Raw genomic sequence first — 14,609 nt, 5'->3', positions numbered from 1 at the left:
CCTCGGCGAGGCGGCACGGGAAGACTTCCCATGAGGTGATCGGAGGAGCCTCGGGTTGTCGAGGCGCAACTCCGACACCTGCAGCGCCTCGCCCCCGAGCGGCGAGGAACGATCGTGCCGGGGCGAGCCTCGCGGCCGCTTAGACTTCCTCGATCGGCGCCTCGTCCGAGGTCGCGTCGAGGGCGAGGCGTCCCGGGAAGACCCCGAGGAAGAGGAGGAAAGACGGCGCACTCTGCGCAACTTTTCCTTGGGCCTCACACTCCGCTCAGGCGGCCCCCCCCGAGGTCGAGGTCAGGGGCGAGGCCAAGACCGAGGTTAAGGGGGCCACAGTACCCGAGACCGAGGTCACCGAGGCCGGGGCTCCCGAGGTCGAGGGAGCCGAGGCCGGAGCCTCCGAGACCGAAGGCGCCCCGGCCGAGGTCGAGGCCGCCGGAACCGCAGCCCGCTGCAACACTTCCAGGGCCCCCGTCAGCTCCGATGAAATCAGGGCTCGAAGGAGTTCCTGGAAGGCCGGAATCCCCACGAAGGTGGGGAGTTCCGAGTCCGGAGCACACTCCCTGGAGGGCGACCTCGGTCTCGAGTATTCCCTCGGGGTGTGCGAAGTCGAGGTCCGAGGCGGGGCTGGGGTCGACCCACCCGCCTTAGCCTGAGTCGAAGATGGCTTCTTTGCTGAAGGGGATGGAACAGAGGACTTACCCGAAGCCGGCTTCCCTGTAGACGCCTTAGAAGACGAGGGCCGAGGCGAAGCCGAGGCCCCCGAGGACGCCAAGGCCGAGGTCAAGGCCGGGGCCGAGGCCGAGGCCGACGTCGAGGCCTTAGGCGGCGTGTCGACGGCGAACAATTCCGCCATTCTGGCCTTACGGCGACGGAGGGCTCTGTTTTGGAAAGTAGCACAGCGATCACACGACGCTGTCGGATGATCCGGCCCAAGACAGACAATGCACCACCGGTGAGGGTCAGTGATGGAAAGTAACCTCTCACACCGGCTGCACTTTTTAAATCCCGTAACAGGACGGGACATCAACGAAGAAGAAGGCCGGGAACGACCGACGTCCCGCGGCCACGGCTTCCGGGAGCCCCCGGAGCCCAACGAAAAATAAAATATTTTTTTTTTTTTTTTTTGAAAAAGAAAAGAAACGAAAAGACAAGAAAGCAGCACCGCGAACTTATTCAAATAAAAGAACAACGAAACGCGGCAGCTAGAAGGCAATACAACTGGAGCTCAGATCCACAGGGCTTTCTGGCTCCGCGGAAAAAATTGAACTGAGGACCACGAGGTGGGATGCGCCCTCTAGTGGGCGAGAAGGCATGCACATGCGTGGTGCAGTGTGCAAACTTGAAACTTCTAGCAAGTTTGCTTGAAAAGCTGTCCGCGCTGGGGCTCCGTAGATGACGTCACCCACATGTGAGAATATCATGCCTGCTTGTCCTGGGATAATAATTGTTTATGGGAGGGGTTCAGCATACTATTCTTATCTATTGGAAAAGATATTATCAAAGGTAGGAACCTAATCTCTTTTTCCAGTGCAATAAGAATGATATGCTGAACCTTAGGTGACATGCCTAAGCAGTCCCTGAAGTCCCAGGTGAGAGAGAGAAGCCTGCTTTCAGCAGAATCCTCAAGCACTGCTATATCCACCCTAAAGAATATAGTGAAAGACCATGTTACAGATCTACATATCTCCTCAGGAGGTATTGCCCTTTCCTTCTCGCCTGAAAAAGAGAAACAAGGGGGCAGCAGACTCCTAGGAGAAGGTGGAGGTTTCAAAAGCTGTGATTGACATTTTTCTGCAGTATGCTTGCAAGAATGGACAGAGTACCCTACGGATCAGCATACCATTCCCAATGCACTGGAAAGAGGCATTATAATATTTTTAGTCTTATTTACCACCCCTTTTCTAATACTGTAATTCCTAGCATCGTTTGCTTTTTTTGGCTGCCACCGCACATTGGGCAGACGATTTCAGCGCACTGTCTACAATGACACCTAGATCTTTTTCTTGGGCACTGGCCCCCCAAGGTGGACCCTAGCATCTGGCAATTATGATTTGGATTATTCTTCCCAAAGTGCATCAGTTTGCATTTGTCCATATTAAATTTCATCTGCCATTTGGATGCCTAGTCTTACAATTTCCTAAACTCTGCTTGTAATTTTTCACAGTCCGTATGCATTTTAACAACTTTGAACAGTGTATTGTCATCTGCAAATTTAATCACTTCATTCGTTGTTCCAATTTACAAATTTAATCACCTCATTCGTTTTCCAATTTACAAATATGTTAAATAGTACTGCTCCCAATATAGATCCCTGTGGCACTCCACTAATTACCCTTCTCTATTAGTCCTGGCAGAAGTCTGCACAAAAAAAATCAAAATTCTGTGCACAAAATTAGCAAATTCTGCAACTTTAATTGTCAAAATTTAGACAATATTTTTGCTAATTATTATCCTTATTTCATTTAAAATAAAATGTTTTTCTTCTACCTTTGCAGTCTGGATATTTTATTTTTGCATCATGTTGGTTCGTTTCTTTTTTTCTACTTTCCTGTCCTCTGCTAATTCTCCTTCAAGCGGCTGCTATCCATTTGTCTTTTCTACTCTCTCCTATTTCCTCACTACTCCTGCCTCAGACATATTGACCATTCCTTTTTAGCTCTTTTCTGCCTCTTTCTTACCCTTCTCTTCTTTTTCACTTTTCAGCTACTTATCAAATTTCCATATTCTCTCCCATTCCTCATCTTATTCTTTCTTCAATACTCCATTCCCTTTCACCTTCAATGTACATCCATTACCATATTTCTACTCTGTTATATCTATCCTCTCATCTGTTTCCTTGCCACCCTCTCCTCCCTCCTCTACCATTCTCAGCATCTTCCTTCCTCCACCCTTATAGCCCAGCATCTGCTCTCTTCCTTCCCTACTTACCTTCATAGCCTAACATCTCACACTCTCCCCCATGGTCCAGCATTTCTTCTACTATCTTCCCTCACTCCCATTTCCAGGCATCTCTCTGTCACTCCATTCTGCTCCTGGATCTAACATCTCCCTCCTTCTTCCCCTCCTGTGTATCTCTCCCTCAATCTCATCCACCCACATGTCCAACACTTCTCTCTCACTCCCTTCCCTTTGCCGTGTTAAATCTCTCTATCCCCTCCATGTACCATCTCTTCATTCCTCCCTTCGATTATATTCAATTCCATCCTCTCCCCTCACCATGCATGTCTCCCTCTCCTCCCCCCCTCCTGTGCCAGCATCTTTCCTTCTTCTCACCCTATCCCTCCCCCTGTGCCAACAACTTTCCTTCCTCTCCTCCCCTGTATTCTAAGGTTTGTTTCTTCGAGTTTCGGTTATCGGCAGTGACTTTCACATGCTGCCTGCCACTAACCCGGAATCCTCTCCTCTGCCGCTGAGAGACTTCCGGGTTAGCAGCAGGCAGTGAGTAGGAATTACTGCACGTACCGTGACCCAAAGATGCTGACACGGTCAAGATTCTGTGGGGGAAATGGGAAGTCTGCAATTCTGCGGAAATTCTGCATTGTGCGGTCGTGCAGAATTCCACCACGAGTATTCCATATAGAAAACTGACCGAAGTTTGCCCAGTACTAGTATTACTTCCCAACTACTAGAAATGCTATCAAAGCCCACTCCATCTTATGGGACACAGATTATCTGACCTGAAGAGGGATATACCTGTGAAAGCCAGATGGTGTGAATAACATGAAGAAAGACCAAGCAAAGCTTGAAGAATGGTCTGAAATTTGGCAGCTAAAATTTAAGGCTAAGAAATGTAAGGTCATGCATTTGGATTGCAAAAACCCGAGGGAAGGGTACAGTTTAGGGGGTGAAGAACTTATATGCACGATGGAAGAGCGGGACTTGGGTGTGATTGTATGTGATGATTTTAAGGTGGCCAAACAGGTTGAAAAGGTGATGGCAAAAGCTAGAAGGATGCTAGGTTGCATAGGAAGAGGTATGGCCAGTAGGAAAAAGACTTTGGTGAGACCTCACTTAGAATATTGTGTACAATTCTGGAGGCCACACCTTCAAAAAGATATAAAAAGGATGGAGTTGGTTCAGAGGAAGGCTACTAAAATGGTATGTGGTCTTCCTCATAAGGCGTATGGGGACAGACTTAAAGATCTCAATCTGTATACTTTGGAGGAAATGTGGGAGGAGCGATATGATAGAGATGTTTAAATACCTACATGATGTAAATGCACATGAATCGAGTTTCTTTCATTTGAAAGGAAGCTCTGGAATTAGAGGGCATAGGATGAAGTTAAGAGATGATAGGCTGTGGAGCAATCTAAGGAAATACTTTTTTACAGAAAGGGTGGTAGACGCGTGAAACAGTCTCCCGGAAGAGGTAGTGGAGATTAAATATGTTTTTGTTGACTAGCCCCAAAGAAAGCCAAGAAACAAAGTGAAAATGACAAATCTACCCATGAGCACCTTTTCTCTCATCAAGAACTGGGGGATTCATAATTAATAGGTTTTCAAATAAGTTGGGATATGTATATGTAATGTAATATAATTTATTTCTTATATACCGCTACATCCGTTAGGTTCTAAGCGGTTTGATAAAAATATATATTAAGATTATAAATGAGAAGTAAGAAGGTACTTAAAAAATTCCCTTACTGTCCCGAAGGCTCACAATCTAACTAAAGTACCTGGAAATTAATAAAGAAGAGAAAATAAAGATGGTTGAAAAAAGAAAAATTCTATGTGAATTTATAGGATGGAAATTAAACTGACAGTGAAGAATTGTACGAAAAATACATATGGAATGCAGTTAGAAAGGGTAGGTTACAATCTATTGATGGTATTTGTTTAATTGGAAGGTGTTAAGGTGGGTAATTTGGGGGAAGGTTATCTGATGGTAGGTGAATCTTCTGGAGGTAAAAGAGGAGGGGTTAAGATATTTGGATGAATTTTTTGAAAAGCAGGGTTTTGATTTCTTTTCTGAATGTTTTGAAGTTGTCTGATATTGTCATAAGATTGGAGATGGAATGGTTGATTTTTGCTGCTTGTGTTGCTAGAAGGTTGTCAAACATTTTCTTGCGTTGTGTGCCTTTGAGTGGGGGGAAGGCGAAAGGGTTCGAGGTTCTTCTGTGTCTTGAGGTGGAGATTTGGTTTAAGCGGTTATTTAGATAGGAGGGGGAAGAGCCGTGCAATGCTTTGAATATCAGGCAGTAGAATTTGAATTGGATTCGTGCTTGTATGGGTAGCCAGTGAGAGTCTAAGAAGGCAGTTGTTATGTGATCATATTTTTTGAGTGAGTAGATCAATCTGAGGGCGGTGTTTTGTATGGTCTGGAGTTGTTTTATCATAGTGGCTGGACAAGGAAGATATAGGGAGTTGCAATAATCCAGCAGACCTAAGACTAGGGATTGGACAATTAGTCTAAATTGTGCTTGGTCAAAGAATTTTCTGATTTTACGGAGATTTCTCATGGTTAGAAAAGCTTTCTGGGTTGTTTTGTTGATCTGGGGCTGCATTGTGCAACATCTGTCTATCGTAACTCCTAGGAGTTTTAGTTCGGGTTGTATTGGGTATTTGGTATTTTTGATTTTCAGTTCAGTGATGGTAGGAGTTTGGGCTTTTTCGAGCAAAAGGAATTTTGTTTTTTCAGAATTTAGTTTTAGTTTGTGATCCATCATCCATTTTTCTACTGTGTCTAAGGTTGTTTCTATCTTTGTTGTGGTGGTGGTCTCTGATGGGTCGAATGGGAGGATTATGGTGACACTTTGCAGCACATAGCTATGAAGCAACAGAATAGGCGGCCAAAAGCCTGGCTCACATTCACCTCCACTCATCCAGATTGTTATTGAAAAAAACATGGGGGAAGCCACTGCTTGCCCTGGATCAGTAGCATGAAATGTTGTTATTCCTTGGGTTTTGGCCAGGTACTAGTGACTTGGATTGGCCACTGTGAAAACAGGTTACTAGGTTTGATGGACCATTGGTCTGACCCAGCAAGGCTATTCTAATGTTCACAGAAGCAGAGGTGTCATACTTGTCACTGCTCCAATTTATATGCATAAATATGCTTCTTGCAGGTTTCTGGGTCTTGCTGCGTCTTTGTCAGGTAGAAATTGGCATTTCAGCCATCATGCTGTGGTTTTCTTCAAGGTATGTTGTGAGGTCTGCAGTATGTCTTTATATATAGTGGGTCCACTGACCTGATTGAGAACAGGGAAGGATTTTGACGGGAAATCAACAAACTTTCCTGCCAAAATTTAAATTCATGATCATTGGACCATCCTGTTCACAACCAGGTCTGAGGATTCAGTATATATAAAGAGAAACTGCAGACTTCACAGCACGATGGCTGAAACGTGAGTTTTTACCTGACAAGATGCAAGACCTGGAAACCTGCAACAACAAGCATGATGCCAACTGAGAAAACCCTGAGAGAACAGAACATACGCAGGGTTGGGATTGTAGCTAGTTAAGTGAGCACTTTATAGTAGATACTGAAACAACAATTCCTATAGGCAAATCATGTTCTTAGTTTTAAATGATGTGGAACAACCGAATAATATTTCTATTACAAATTTAAAAAAAAGTTTAATATACACAATTTCAAATTCAACTACCGACAGATGGCAACTATTGTCGTTAGTTAGAAACAGGATTACCATTTTACCCCGCTTTCCTTACACAATTGAGACTGTCGTTGTGACCCTTTTAAACAGGGTTTGAAACTTTTTGGATTGCATTCACCAAAGAGCCACCTATTTTTCTTGAAGTTAAAAAACATTGGTGCAACGATAAAAGCAGAAGCTAAAAGTTGAAGGATGATTTTAGACTATGCATTTAAGCAAGTGAGCTCAAGTGCATCGGGACGTTTCGACTCCTGCACAAAGCGAACGAAGGGCGACAGCTTCGAAAGAAGCGGAGAAGAGCTGCGCAGGGAGTGTCCGGGCAGCGGAAGATGGAGAGGAAAGCGTAAAAGAGGAAGCAACGGAGAGGGCCCGTTTGCTAGCCAGGGCCGGCCGGAAGGATGGGGCGAGTCGGGGGCTCTGGCAAACTTTCTAGCGCTGCGGCGGGCGGGGAGGGAGGGAGGAAGGAAGGAAGGCTCGGCTGCACAAAGAGCCGCATTTCCTGTCACCGTTGGCGGCAGAGGCGCGAGGAGAGCGGCGGCGTCACGAGAGGAAGGGGGGGGAGGGGAGAAGCCTTCGAGAGCGCCGAGGCAGACGTCTCTTACCCAGCAGCAGGAGCTTGACCTCGCGGGCCGCCTTCTCGCCATCCTCGCGCAGGCTGCGGTCGATCATCTTGCTCCTCACCTCGGCCGCCTTGTCCTCGGCGCTCAGCGTGCAGCCCATGACGGCAGACGGTCCGACAGGCAGAGCCACGGAAGGCCGACTTCGCTCTCTCGCTCCCGCGGGGCCTCGCTCTCTTTCCCACACTCTCTCTGCGGGCCTCACGCACTGGCTGACGAGCGCCGACACTGGCCAGTCCCTTCCTGCAGCCGCGCACGCGCTTCCAGCACGGGCACGTCCGCGCGCTGCCAACCGTCCCACCAAGCACGGACGCAAGCGTTAGGTGACGTCAACGGACTCGAGGAGGAGGCGGGCTGCGAGAGAGGGGCGTGGAGATTCCTCTGCTGTTGCTGCTGACGGGGGAAGACGATGCTCTGTCGGTGCTAAAGCTAAACCACGAGCGGGATGTACACGCGGGTTCCGAGGCTCTTCTGATAACGGAAAGCCACGAGCAGGATTACATGCGGGGGCAGAAGCTGATAACAGAAAGCCATGAGCGGGATGTACACGCAGGAGCTGAGGCTCTTCTGGTGACGGTGGAAGACGATGCTCTGTCGGTGCTAACGGAAAACCACAAGCGGGATGTACACGCGAGAGCCGAGGCTCTTCTGCTGATAACGGAAAGCCACGAACGGGATGTACACACGGGGGCCGAGGCTCTTCTGCTGATAACGGAAAGCCACGAGCGGGAGGTATTCGCGGGGGCTGAGGCTCTTCTGCTGATAACGGAAAGCCATGAACGGGATGTACACGCAGGAGCTGAGGCTCTTCTGGTGACGGTGGAAGACGATGCTCTGTCGGTGCTAACGGAAAACCACAAGCGGGATGTACACGCGAGAGCCGAGGCTCTTCTGCTGATAACGGAAAGCCACGAACGGGATGTACACACGGGGGCCGAGGCTCTTCTGCTGATAACGGAAAGCCACGAGCGGGAGGTATTCGCGGGGGCTGAGGCTCTTCTGCTGATAACGGAAAGCCATGAACGGGATGTACACGCAGGAGCTGAGGCTCTTCTGGTGACGGTGGAAGACGATGCTCTGTCGGTGCTAACGGAAAACCACAAGCGGGATGTACACGCGAGAGCCGAGGCTCTTCTGCTGATAACGGAAAGCCACGAACGGGATGTACACACGGGGGCCGAGGCTCTTCTGCTGATAACGGAAAGCCACGAGCGGGATGTACACGCAGGAGCTGAGGCTCTTCTGGTGATGGTGGAAGACGATGCTCTGTCGGTGCTAACGGAAAACCACAAGCGGAATGTACACGCGGGAGCCGAGACTATTCTGCTGATAACGGAAAGCCACGAGCGGGAGGTATTCGCGGGGGCTGAGGCTCTTCTGCTGATAACGGAAAGCCACGAACGAGATGTACACACGGGGGCCGAGGCTCTTCTGCTGATAACGAAATCCACAAGCGGGGTGTACACGCGGGTTCCGAGACTCTTCTGCTGAAAACGGAAAGCCACGAGCAGGGTGTACACACAGTTTCCGAGGCTCTTCTGCTGATAACGGAAAGCCACGAACGGGATGTACACATGGGGGCCGAGGCTCTTCTGATAACGAAAAGCCACAAGCGGGGTGTACACGCGGGTTCTGAGACTCTTCTGCTGATAACGGAAAGCCACGAGCGGGAGGTATTCACGGGGGCTGAGGCTCTTCTGCTGATAACGGAAAGCCACGAACGGGATGTACATGGGTTCCGAGGCTCTTCTGCTCATAATGGAAAGCCACGAGCGGGATGTACACGCAGGAGCTGAGACTCTTCTGATGATGGTGGAAGACGATGCTCTGTCGGTGCTAACGGAAAACCACAAGCGGGGTGTACACGCGGGTTCCGAGGCTCTTCTGCTGATAACGGAAAGCCACGAGCGGGAGGTATTCGCGGGGGCTGAGGCTCTTCTGCTGATAACGGAAAGCCACGAGCAGGATGTACATGGGTTCCGAGGCTCTTCTGCTCATAACGGAAAGCCACGAACGGGGGGCCGAGGCTCTTCTACTGATAACGAAAAGCCACAAGCGGGGTGTACACGCGGTTTCCGAGGCTCTTCTGCTGATAACGGAAAGCCACGAACGGGATGTACACGCAGGAGCTGAGGCTCTTCTGGTGACGGTGGAAGACGATGCTCTGTCGGTGCTAACGGAAAACCACAAGCGGGATGTACACGCGGGAGCCGAGACTCTTCTGCTGATAACGAAAAGCCACAAGTGGGGTGTACACGCGGGGCCGAGACTCTTCTGCTGATAACGGAAAGCCACGAGCGGGATGTACACGCAGGAGCTGAGGCTCTTCTGGTGATGGTGGAAGACGATGCTCTGTCGGTGCTAACGGAAAACCACAAGCGGGATGTACACGCGGGAGCCGAGACTATTCTGCTGATAACGGAAAGCCACGAGCGGGAGGTATTCGCGGGGGCTGAGGCTCTTCTGCTGATAACGGAAAGCCACGAACGAGATGTACACACGGGGGCCGAGGCTCTTCTGCTGATAACGAAATCCACAAGCGGGGTGTACACGCGGGTTCCGAGACTCTTCTGCTGAAAACGGAAAGCCACGAGCAGGGTGTACACACAGTTTCCGAGGCTCTTCTGCTGATAACGGAAAGCCACGAACGGGATGTACACATGGGGGACGAGGCTCTTCTGATAACGAAAAGCCACAAGCGGGGTGTACACGCGGGTTCTGAGACTCTTCTGCTGATAACGGAAAGCCACGAGCGGGAGGTATTCACGGGGGCTGAGGCTCTTCTGCTGATAACGGAAAGCCACGAACGGGATGTACATGGGTTCCGAGGCTCTTCTGCTCATAATGGAAAGCCACGAGCAGGATGTACACGCAGGAGCTGAGACTCTTCTGATGATGGTGGAAGACGATGCTCTGTCGGTGCTAACGGAAAACCACAAGCGGGGTGTATACGCGGGTTCCGAGGCTCTTCTGCTGATAATGGAAAGCCACGAACGGGAGGTATTCGCGGGGGCTGAGGCTCTTCTGCTGATAACGGAAAGCCACGAACGGGATGTACATGGGTTCCGAGGCTCTTCTGCTCATAATGGAAAGCCACGAGCAGGATGTACACGCAGGAGCTGAGGCTCTTCTGGTGACGGTGGAAGACGATGCTCTGTCGGTGCTAACGGAAAACCACAAGCGGGATGTACACGCGGGAGCCGAGACTCTTCTGCTGATAACGAAAAGCCACAAGTGGGGTGTACACGCGGGGCCGAGACTCTTCTGCTGATAACGGAAAGCCACGAGCGGGATGTACACGCAGGAGCTGAGGCTCTTCTGGTGATGGTGGAAGACGATGCTCTGTCGGTGCTAACGGAAAACCACAAGCGGGATGTACACGCGGGAGCCGAGACTATTCTGCTGATAACGGAAAGCCACGAGCGGGAGGTATTCGCGGGGGCTGAGGCTCTTCTGCTGATAACGGAAAGCCACGAACGAGATGTACACACGGGGGCCGAGGCTCTTCTGCTGATAACGAAATCCACAAGCGGGGTGTACACGCGGGTTCCGAGACTCTTCTGCTGAAAACGGAAAGCCACGAGCAGGGTGTACACACAGTTTCCGAGGCTCTTCTGCTGATAACGGAAAGCCACGAACGGGATGTACACATGGGGGCCGAGGCTCTTCTGATAACGAAAAGCCACAAGCGGGGTGTACACGCGGGTTCTGAGACTCTTCTGCTGATAACGGAAAGCCACGAGCGGGAGGTATTCACGGGGGCTGAGGCTCTTCTGCTGATAACGGAAAGCCACGAACGGGATGTACATGGGTTCCGAGGCTCTTCTGCTCATAATGGAAAGCCACGAGCAGGATGTACACGCAGGAGCTGAGACTCTTCTGATGATGGTGGAAGACGATGCTCTGTCGGTGCTAACGGAAAACCACAAGCGGGGTGTATACGCGGGTTCCGAGGCTCTTCTGCTGATAATGGAAAGCCACGAACGGGAGGTATTCGCGGGGGCTGAGGCTCTTCTGCTGATAACGGAAAGCCACGAGCGGGAGGTATTCGCGGGGGCTGAGGCTCTTCTGCTGATAACGGAAAGCCACGAGCAGGGTGTACACGCAGAAGCCGAGGCTCTTCTGCTGGTGACGGTGGAAGACGATGCTCTGTCGGTGCTAACGGAAAACCACAAGCGGGATGTACACGCGGGAGCCGAGGCTCTTCTGCTGATAACGGAAAGCCACGAGCGGGAGGTACACACGGGGGCCGAGGCTCTTCTGCTGATAACGGAAAGCCACGAGCAGGGTGTACACGCAGAAGCCGAGGCTCTTCTGCTGGTGACGTTGGAAGACGATGCTCTGTCGGTGCTAACGGAAAACCACAAGCGGGGTGTACACGCGGGAGCCGAGGCTCTTCTGCTGATAACGGAAAGCCACGAGCGGGAGGTATTTGCGGGGGCTGAGGCTCTTCTGCTGATAACGGAAAGCCACGAACGGGGTGTACACGCGGGTTACAAGGCTCTTCTGATAACGGAAAGCCACGAGCAGGATTTACATGGGTTCCGAGGCTCTTCTGCTCATAATGGAAAGCCACGAGCGGGATGTACACGCAGGAGCTGAGGCTCTTCTGGTGACGGTGGAAGACGATGCTCTGTGGGTGCTAACGGAAAACCACAAGCGGGGTGTACACGCGGGTTACAAGGCTCTTCTGATAACGGAAAGCCACGAGCAGGATCTACATGCGGGGGCCGAAGCTCTTCTACTGATAACACAAAGCCACGAGCGGGATGTACACGCAGGAACTGAGGCTCTTCTGGTGACGGTGGAAGACGATGCTCTGTCGGTGCTAACGGAAAACCACAAGCGGGGTGTACACGCGGGTTCCGAGGCTCTTCTGCTGATAACGGAAAGCCACGAACGGGATGTACACACGGGGGCTGAGGCTCTTCTGCTGATAACGAAAAGCCACAAGCGGGGTGTACACGCGGTTTCCGAGGCTCTTCTGCTGATAACGGAAAGCCACGAACGGGATGTACACACGGGGGCCGAGGCTCTTCTGATAACGAAAAGCCACAAGCGGGGTGTACACGCGGGATCCGAGGCTCTTCTGCTGATAACAGAAAGCCACGAGCAGGGTGTACACACGGTTTCCGAGGCTCTTCTGCTGATAACGGAAAGCCACGAACGGGGGGCCGAGGCTCTTCTACTGATAACGAAAAGCCACAAGCAGGGTGTACACGCGGGTTCCAAGGCTCTTCTGATAACGGAAAGCCACGAGCAGGATGTACATGGGTTCCGAGGCTCTTCTGCTGATAACGGAAAGCCACGAACGGGGGGCCGAGGCTCTTCTACTGATATCGAAAAGCCACAAGCGGGGTGTACACGCGGTTTCCGAGGCTCTTCTGCTGATAACGGAAAGCCACGAACGAGATGTACACATGGGGGCCGAGGCTCCTCTGCTGATAACGAAAAGCCACAAGCGGGGTGTACACGCGGGTTCCGAGGCTCTTCTGCTGATAACGAAAAGCCACAAGCGGTGTGTACATGCGGGTTCCGAGGCTCTTCTGCTGATAACAGAAAGCCACGAGCAGGGTGTACACACGGTTTCCGAGGCTCTTCTGCTGATAACGAAAAGCCACGAACGGGATGTACACACGGGGGCCGAGGCTCTTCTGCTGATAACGAAAAGCCACAAGCGGGGTGTACACACGGTTTCCGAGGCTCTTCTGCTCATAACGGAAAGCCACGAACGGGATGTACACACGGGGGCCGAGGCTCTTCTGCTGATAACGAAAAGCCACAAGCGGGGTGTACACGCGGGTTCCGAGACTCTTCTGCTGATAACGGAAAGCCACGAGTAGGGTGTACACGCAGAAGCCGAGGCTCTTCTGCTGGTGACGGTGGAAGACGATACTCTGTCGGTGCTAACGGAAAACCACAAGCGGGGTGTACACGCGGGTTCCGAGGCTCTTCTGCTGATAACAGAAAGCCACGAACGGGATGTACACACGGGAGCCGAGGCTCTTCTGCTGATAACGGAAAGCCACGAGCAGGGTGTACATGGGTTCCGAGGCTCTTCTGCTCATAATGGAAAGCCACGAGCGGGATGTACACGCAGGAGCTGAGGCTCTTCTGGTGACGGTGGAAGACGATGCTCTGTCGGTGCTAACGGAAAACCACAAGCGGGGTGTACACGCGGGAGCCGAGGCTCTTCTGCTGATAACGAAAAGCCACAAGCGGGGTGTACACGCGGTTTCCGAGGCTCTTCTGCTGATAACGGAAAGCCACGAGCAGGGTGTACACGCAGAAGCCGAGGCTCTTCTGCTGGTGATGGTGGAAGACGATGCTCTGTCGGTGCTAACGGAAAACCACAAGCGGGGTGTACACGCGGGTTCCGATGCTCTTCTGCTGATAACGAAAAGCCACAAGCGGGGTGTACACGCGGTTTCCGAGGCTCTTCTGCTGATAACGGAAAGCCACGAGCAGGGTGTACACGCAGAAGCCGAGGCTCTTCTGCTGGTGACGGTGGAAGACGATGCTCTGTCGGTGCTAACGGAAAACCACAAGCGGGGTGTACACGTGGGTTCCGAGGCTCTTCTGCTGATAACAGAAAGCCACGAGCAGGGTGTACACGCGGTTTCCGAGGCTCTTCTGCTGATAACGGAAAGCCACGAACGGGATGTACACACAGGGGCCGAGGCTCTTCTGCTGATAACGAAAAGCCACAAGCGGGGTGTACACGCGGGTTCCGAGACTCTTCTGCTGATAACAGAAAGCCACGAGCAGGATCTACATGCGGGGGCCGAAGCTCTTCTACTGATAACAGAAAGCCATGAGCAGGATGTACATGGGTTCCGAGGCTCTTCTGCTCATAATGGAAAGCCACGAGCGGGATGTACACGCAGGAGCTGAGGCTCTTCTGGTGACGGTGGAAGACGATGCTCTGTCGGTGCTAACAGAAAGCAACAAGCGGGATGTACACGTGGGAGCCGAGACTCTTCTGCTGATAACGGAAAGCCACGAGCAGGGTGTACACGCAGAAGCCGAGGCTCTTCTGCTGGTGACGGTGGACGACGATGCTCTGTCGGTGCTAACGGAAAACCACAAGCGGAGTGTACACGCGGGAGCCGAGGTTCTTCTGCTGATAACGGAAAGCCACGAGCGGGAGGTATTCGCGCGGGCTGAGGCTCTTCTGCTGATAACGGAAAGCCATGAACGGGATGTACACGCGGGGGCCGAGGCTCTTCTGATAACGAAAAGCCACAAGCGGGGTGTACACGCCGGTTCTGAGACTCTTCTGCTGATAACGGAAAGCCACGAGCAGGGTGTACACGCAGAAGCCGAGGCTCTTCTGCTGGTGACGGTGGAAGACGATGCTCTGTCGGTGCTAACGGAAAAC

General features: G+C 51.6%; 1 protein-coding gene across 1 annotated transcript in view; it reads right to left on the bottom strand.

The window, feature by feature from the left end:
* LOC117366720 (guanine nucleotide-binding protein G(i) subunit alpha-1) overlaps positions 1-7,599 on the bottom strand; it is a 143,189-nt gene extending 135,590 nt beyond the window's left edge. Inside the window, exon 1 of the mRNA XM_033958464.1 lies at positions 7,214-7,599. Coding sequence (XP_033814355.1) covers positions 7,214-7,331 — 118 coding nt within the window. The 5' untranslated portion in view covers positions 7,332-7,599. The remainder of the gene's footprint in view (positions 1-7,213) is intronic.
* Between the last annotated feature and the right edge of the window lie 7,010 nt (positions 7,600-14,609).

This window comes from Geotrypetes seraphini, chromosome 9 (genome assembly GCF_902459505.1).
Source record: "Geotrypetes seraphini chromosome 9, aGeoSer1.1, whole genome shotgun sequence".
Taxonomy (NCBI): Eukaryota; Metazoa; Chordata; class Amphibia; order Gymnophiona; family Dermophiidae; genus Geotrypetes; species Geotrypetes seraphini.
Note: the sequence above shows the minus strand (reverse complement) of the source record. Positions and strands in the feature narration are given on the sequence as shown.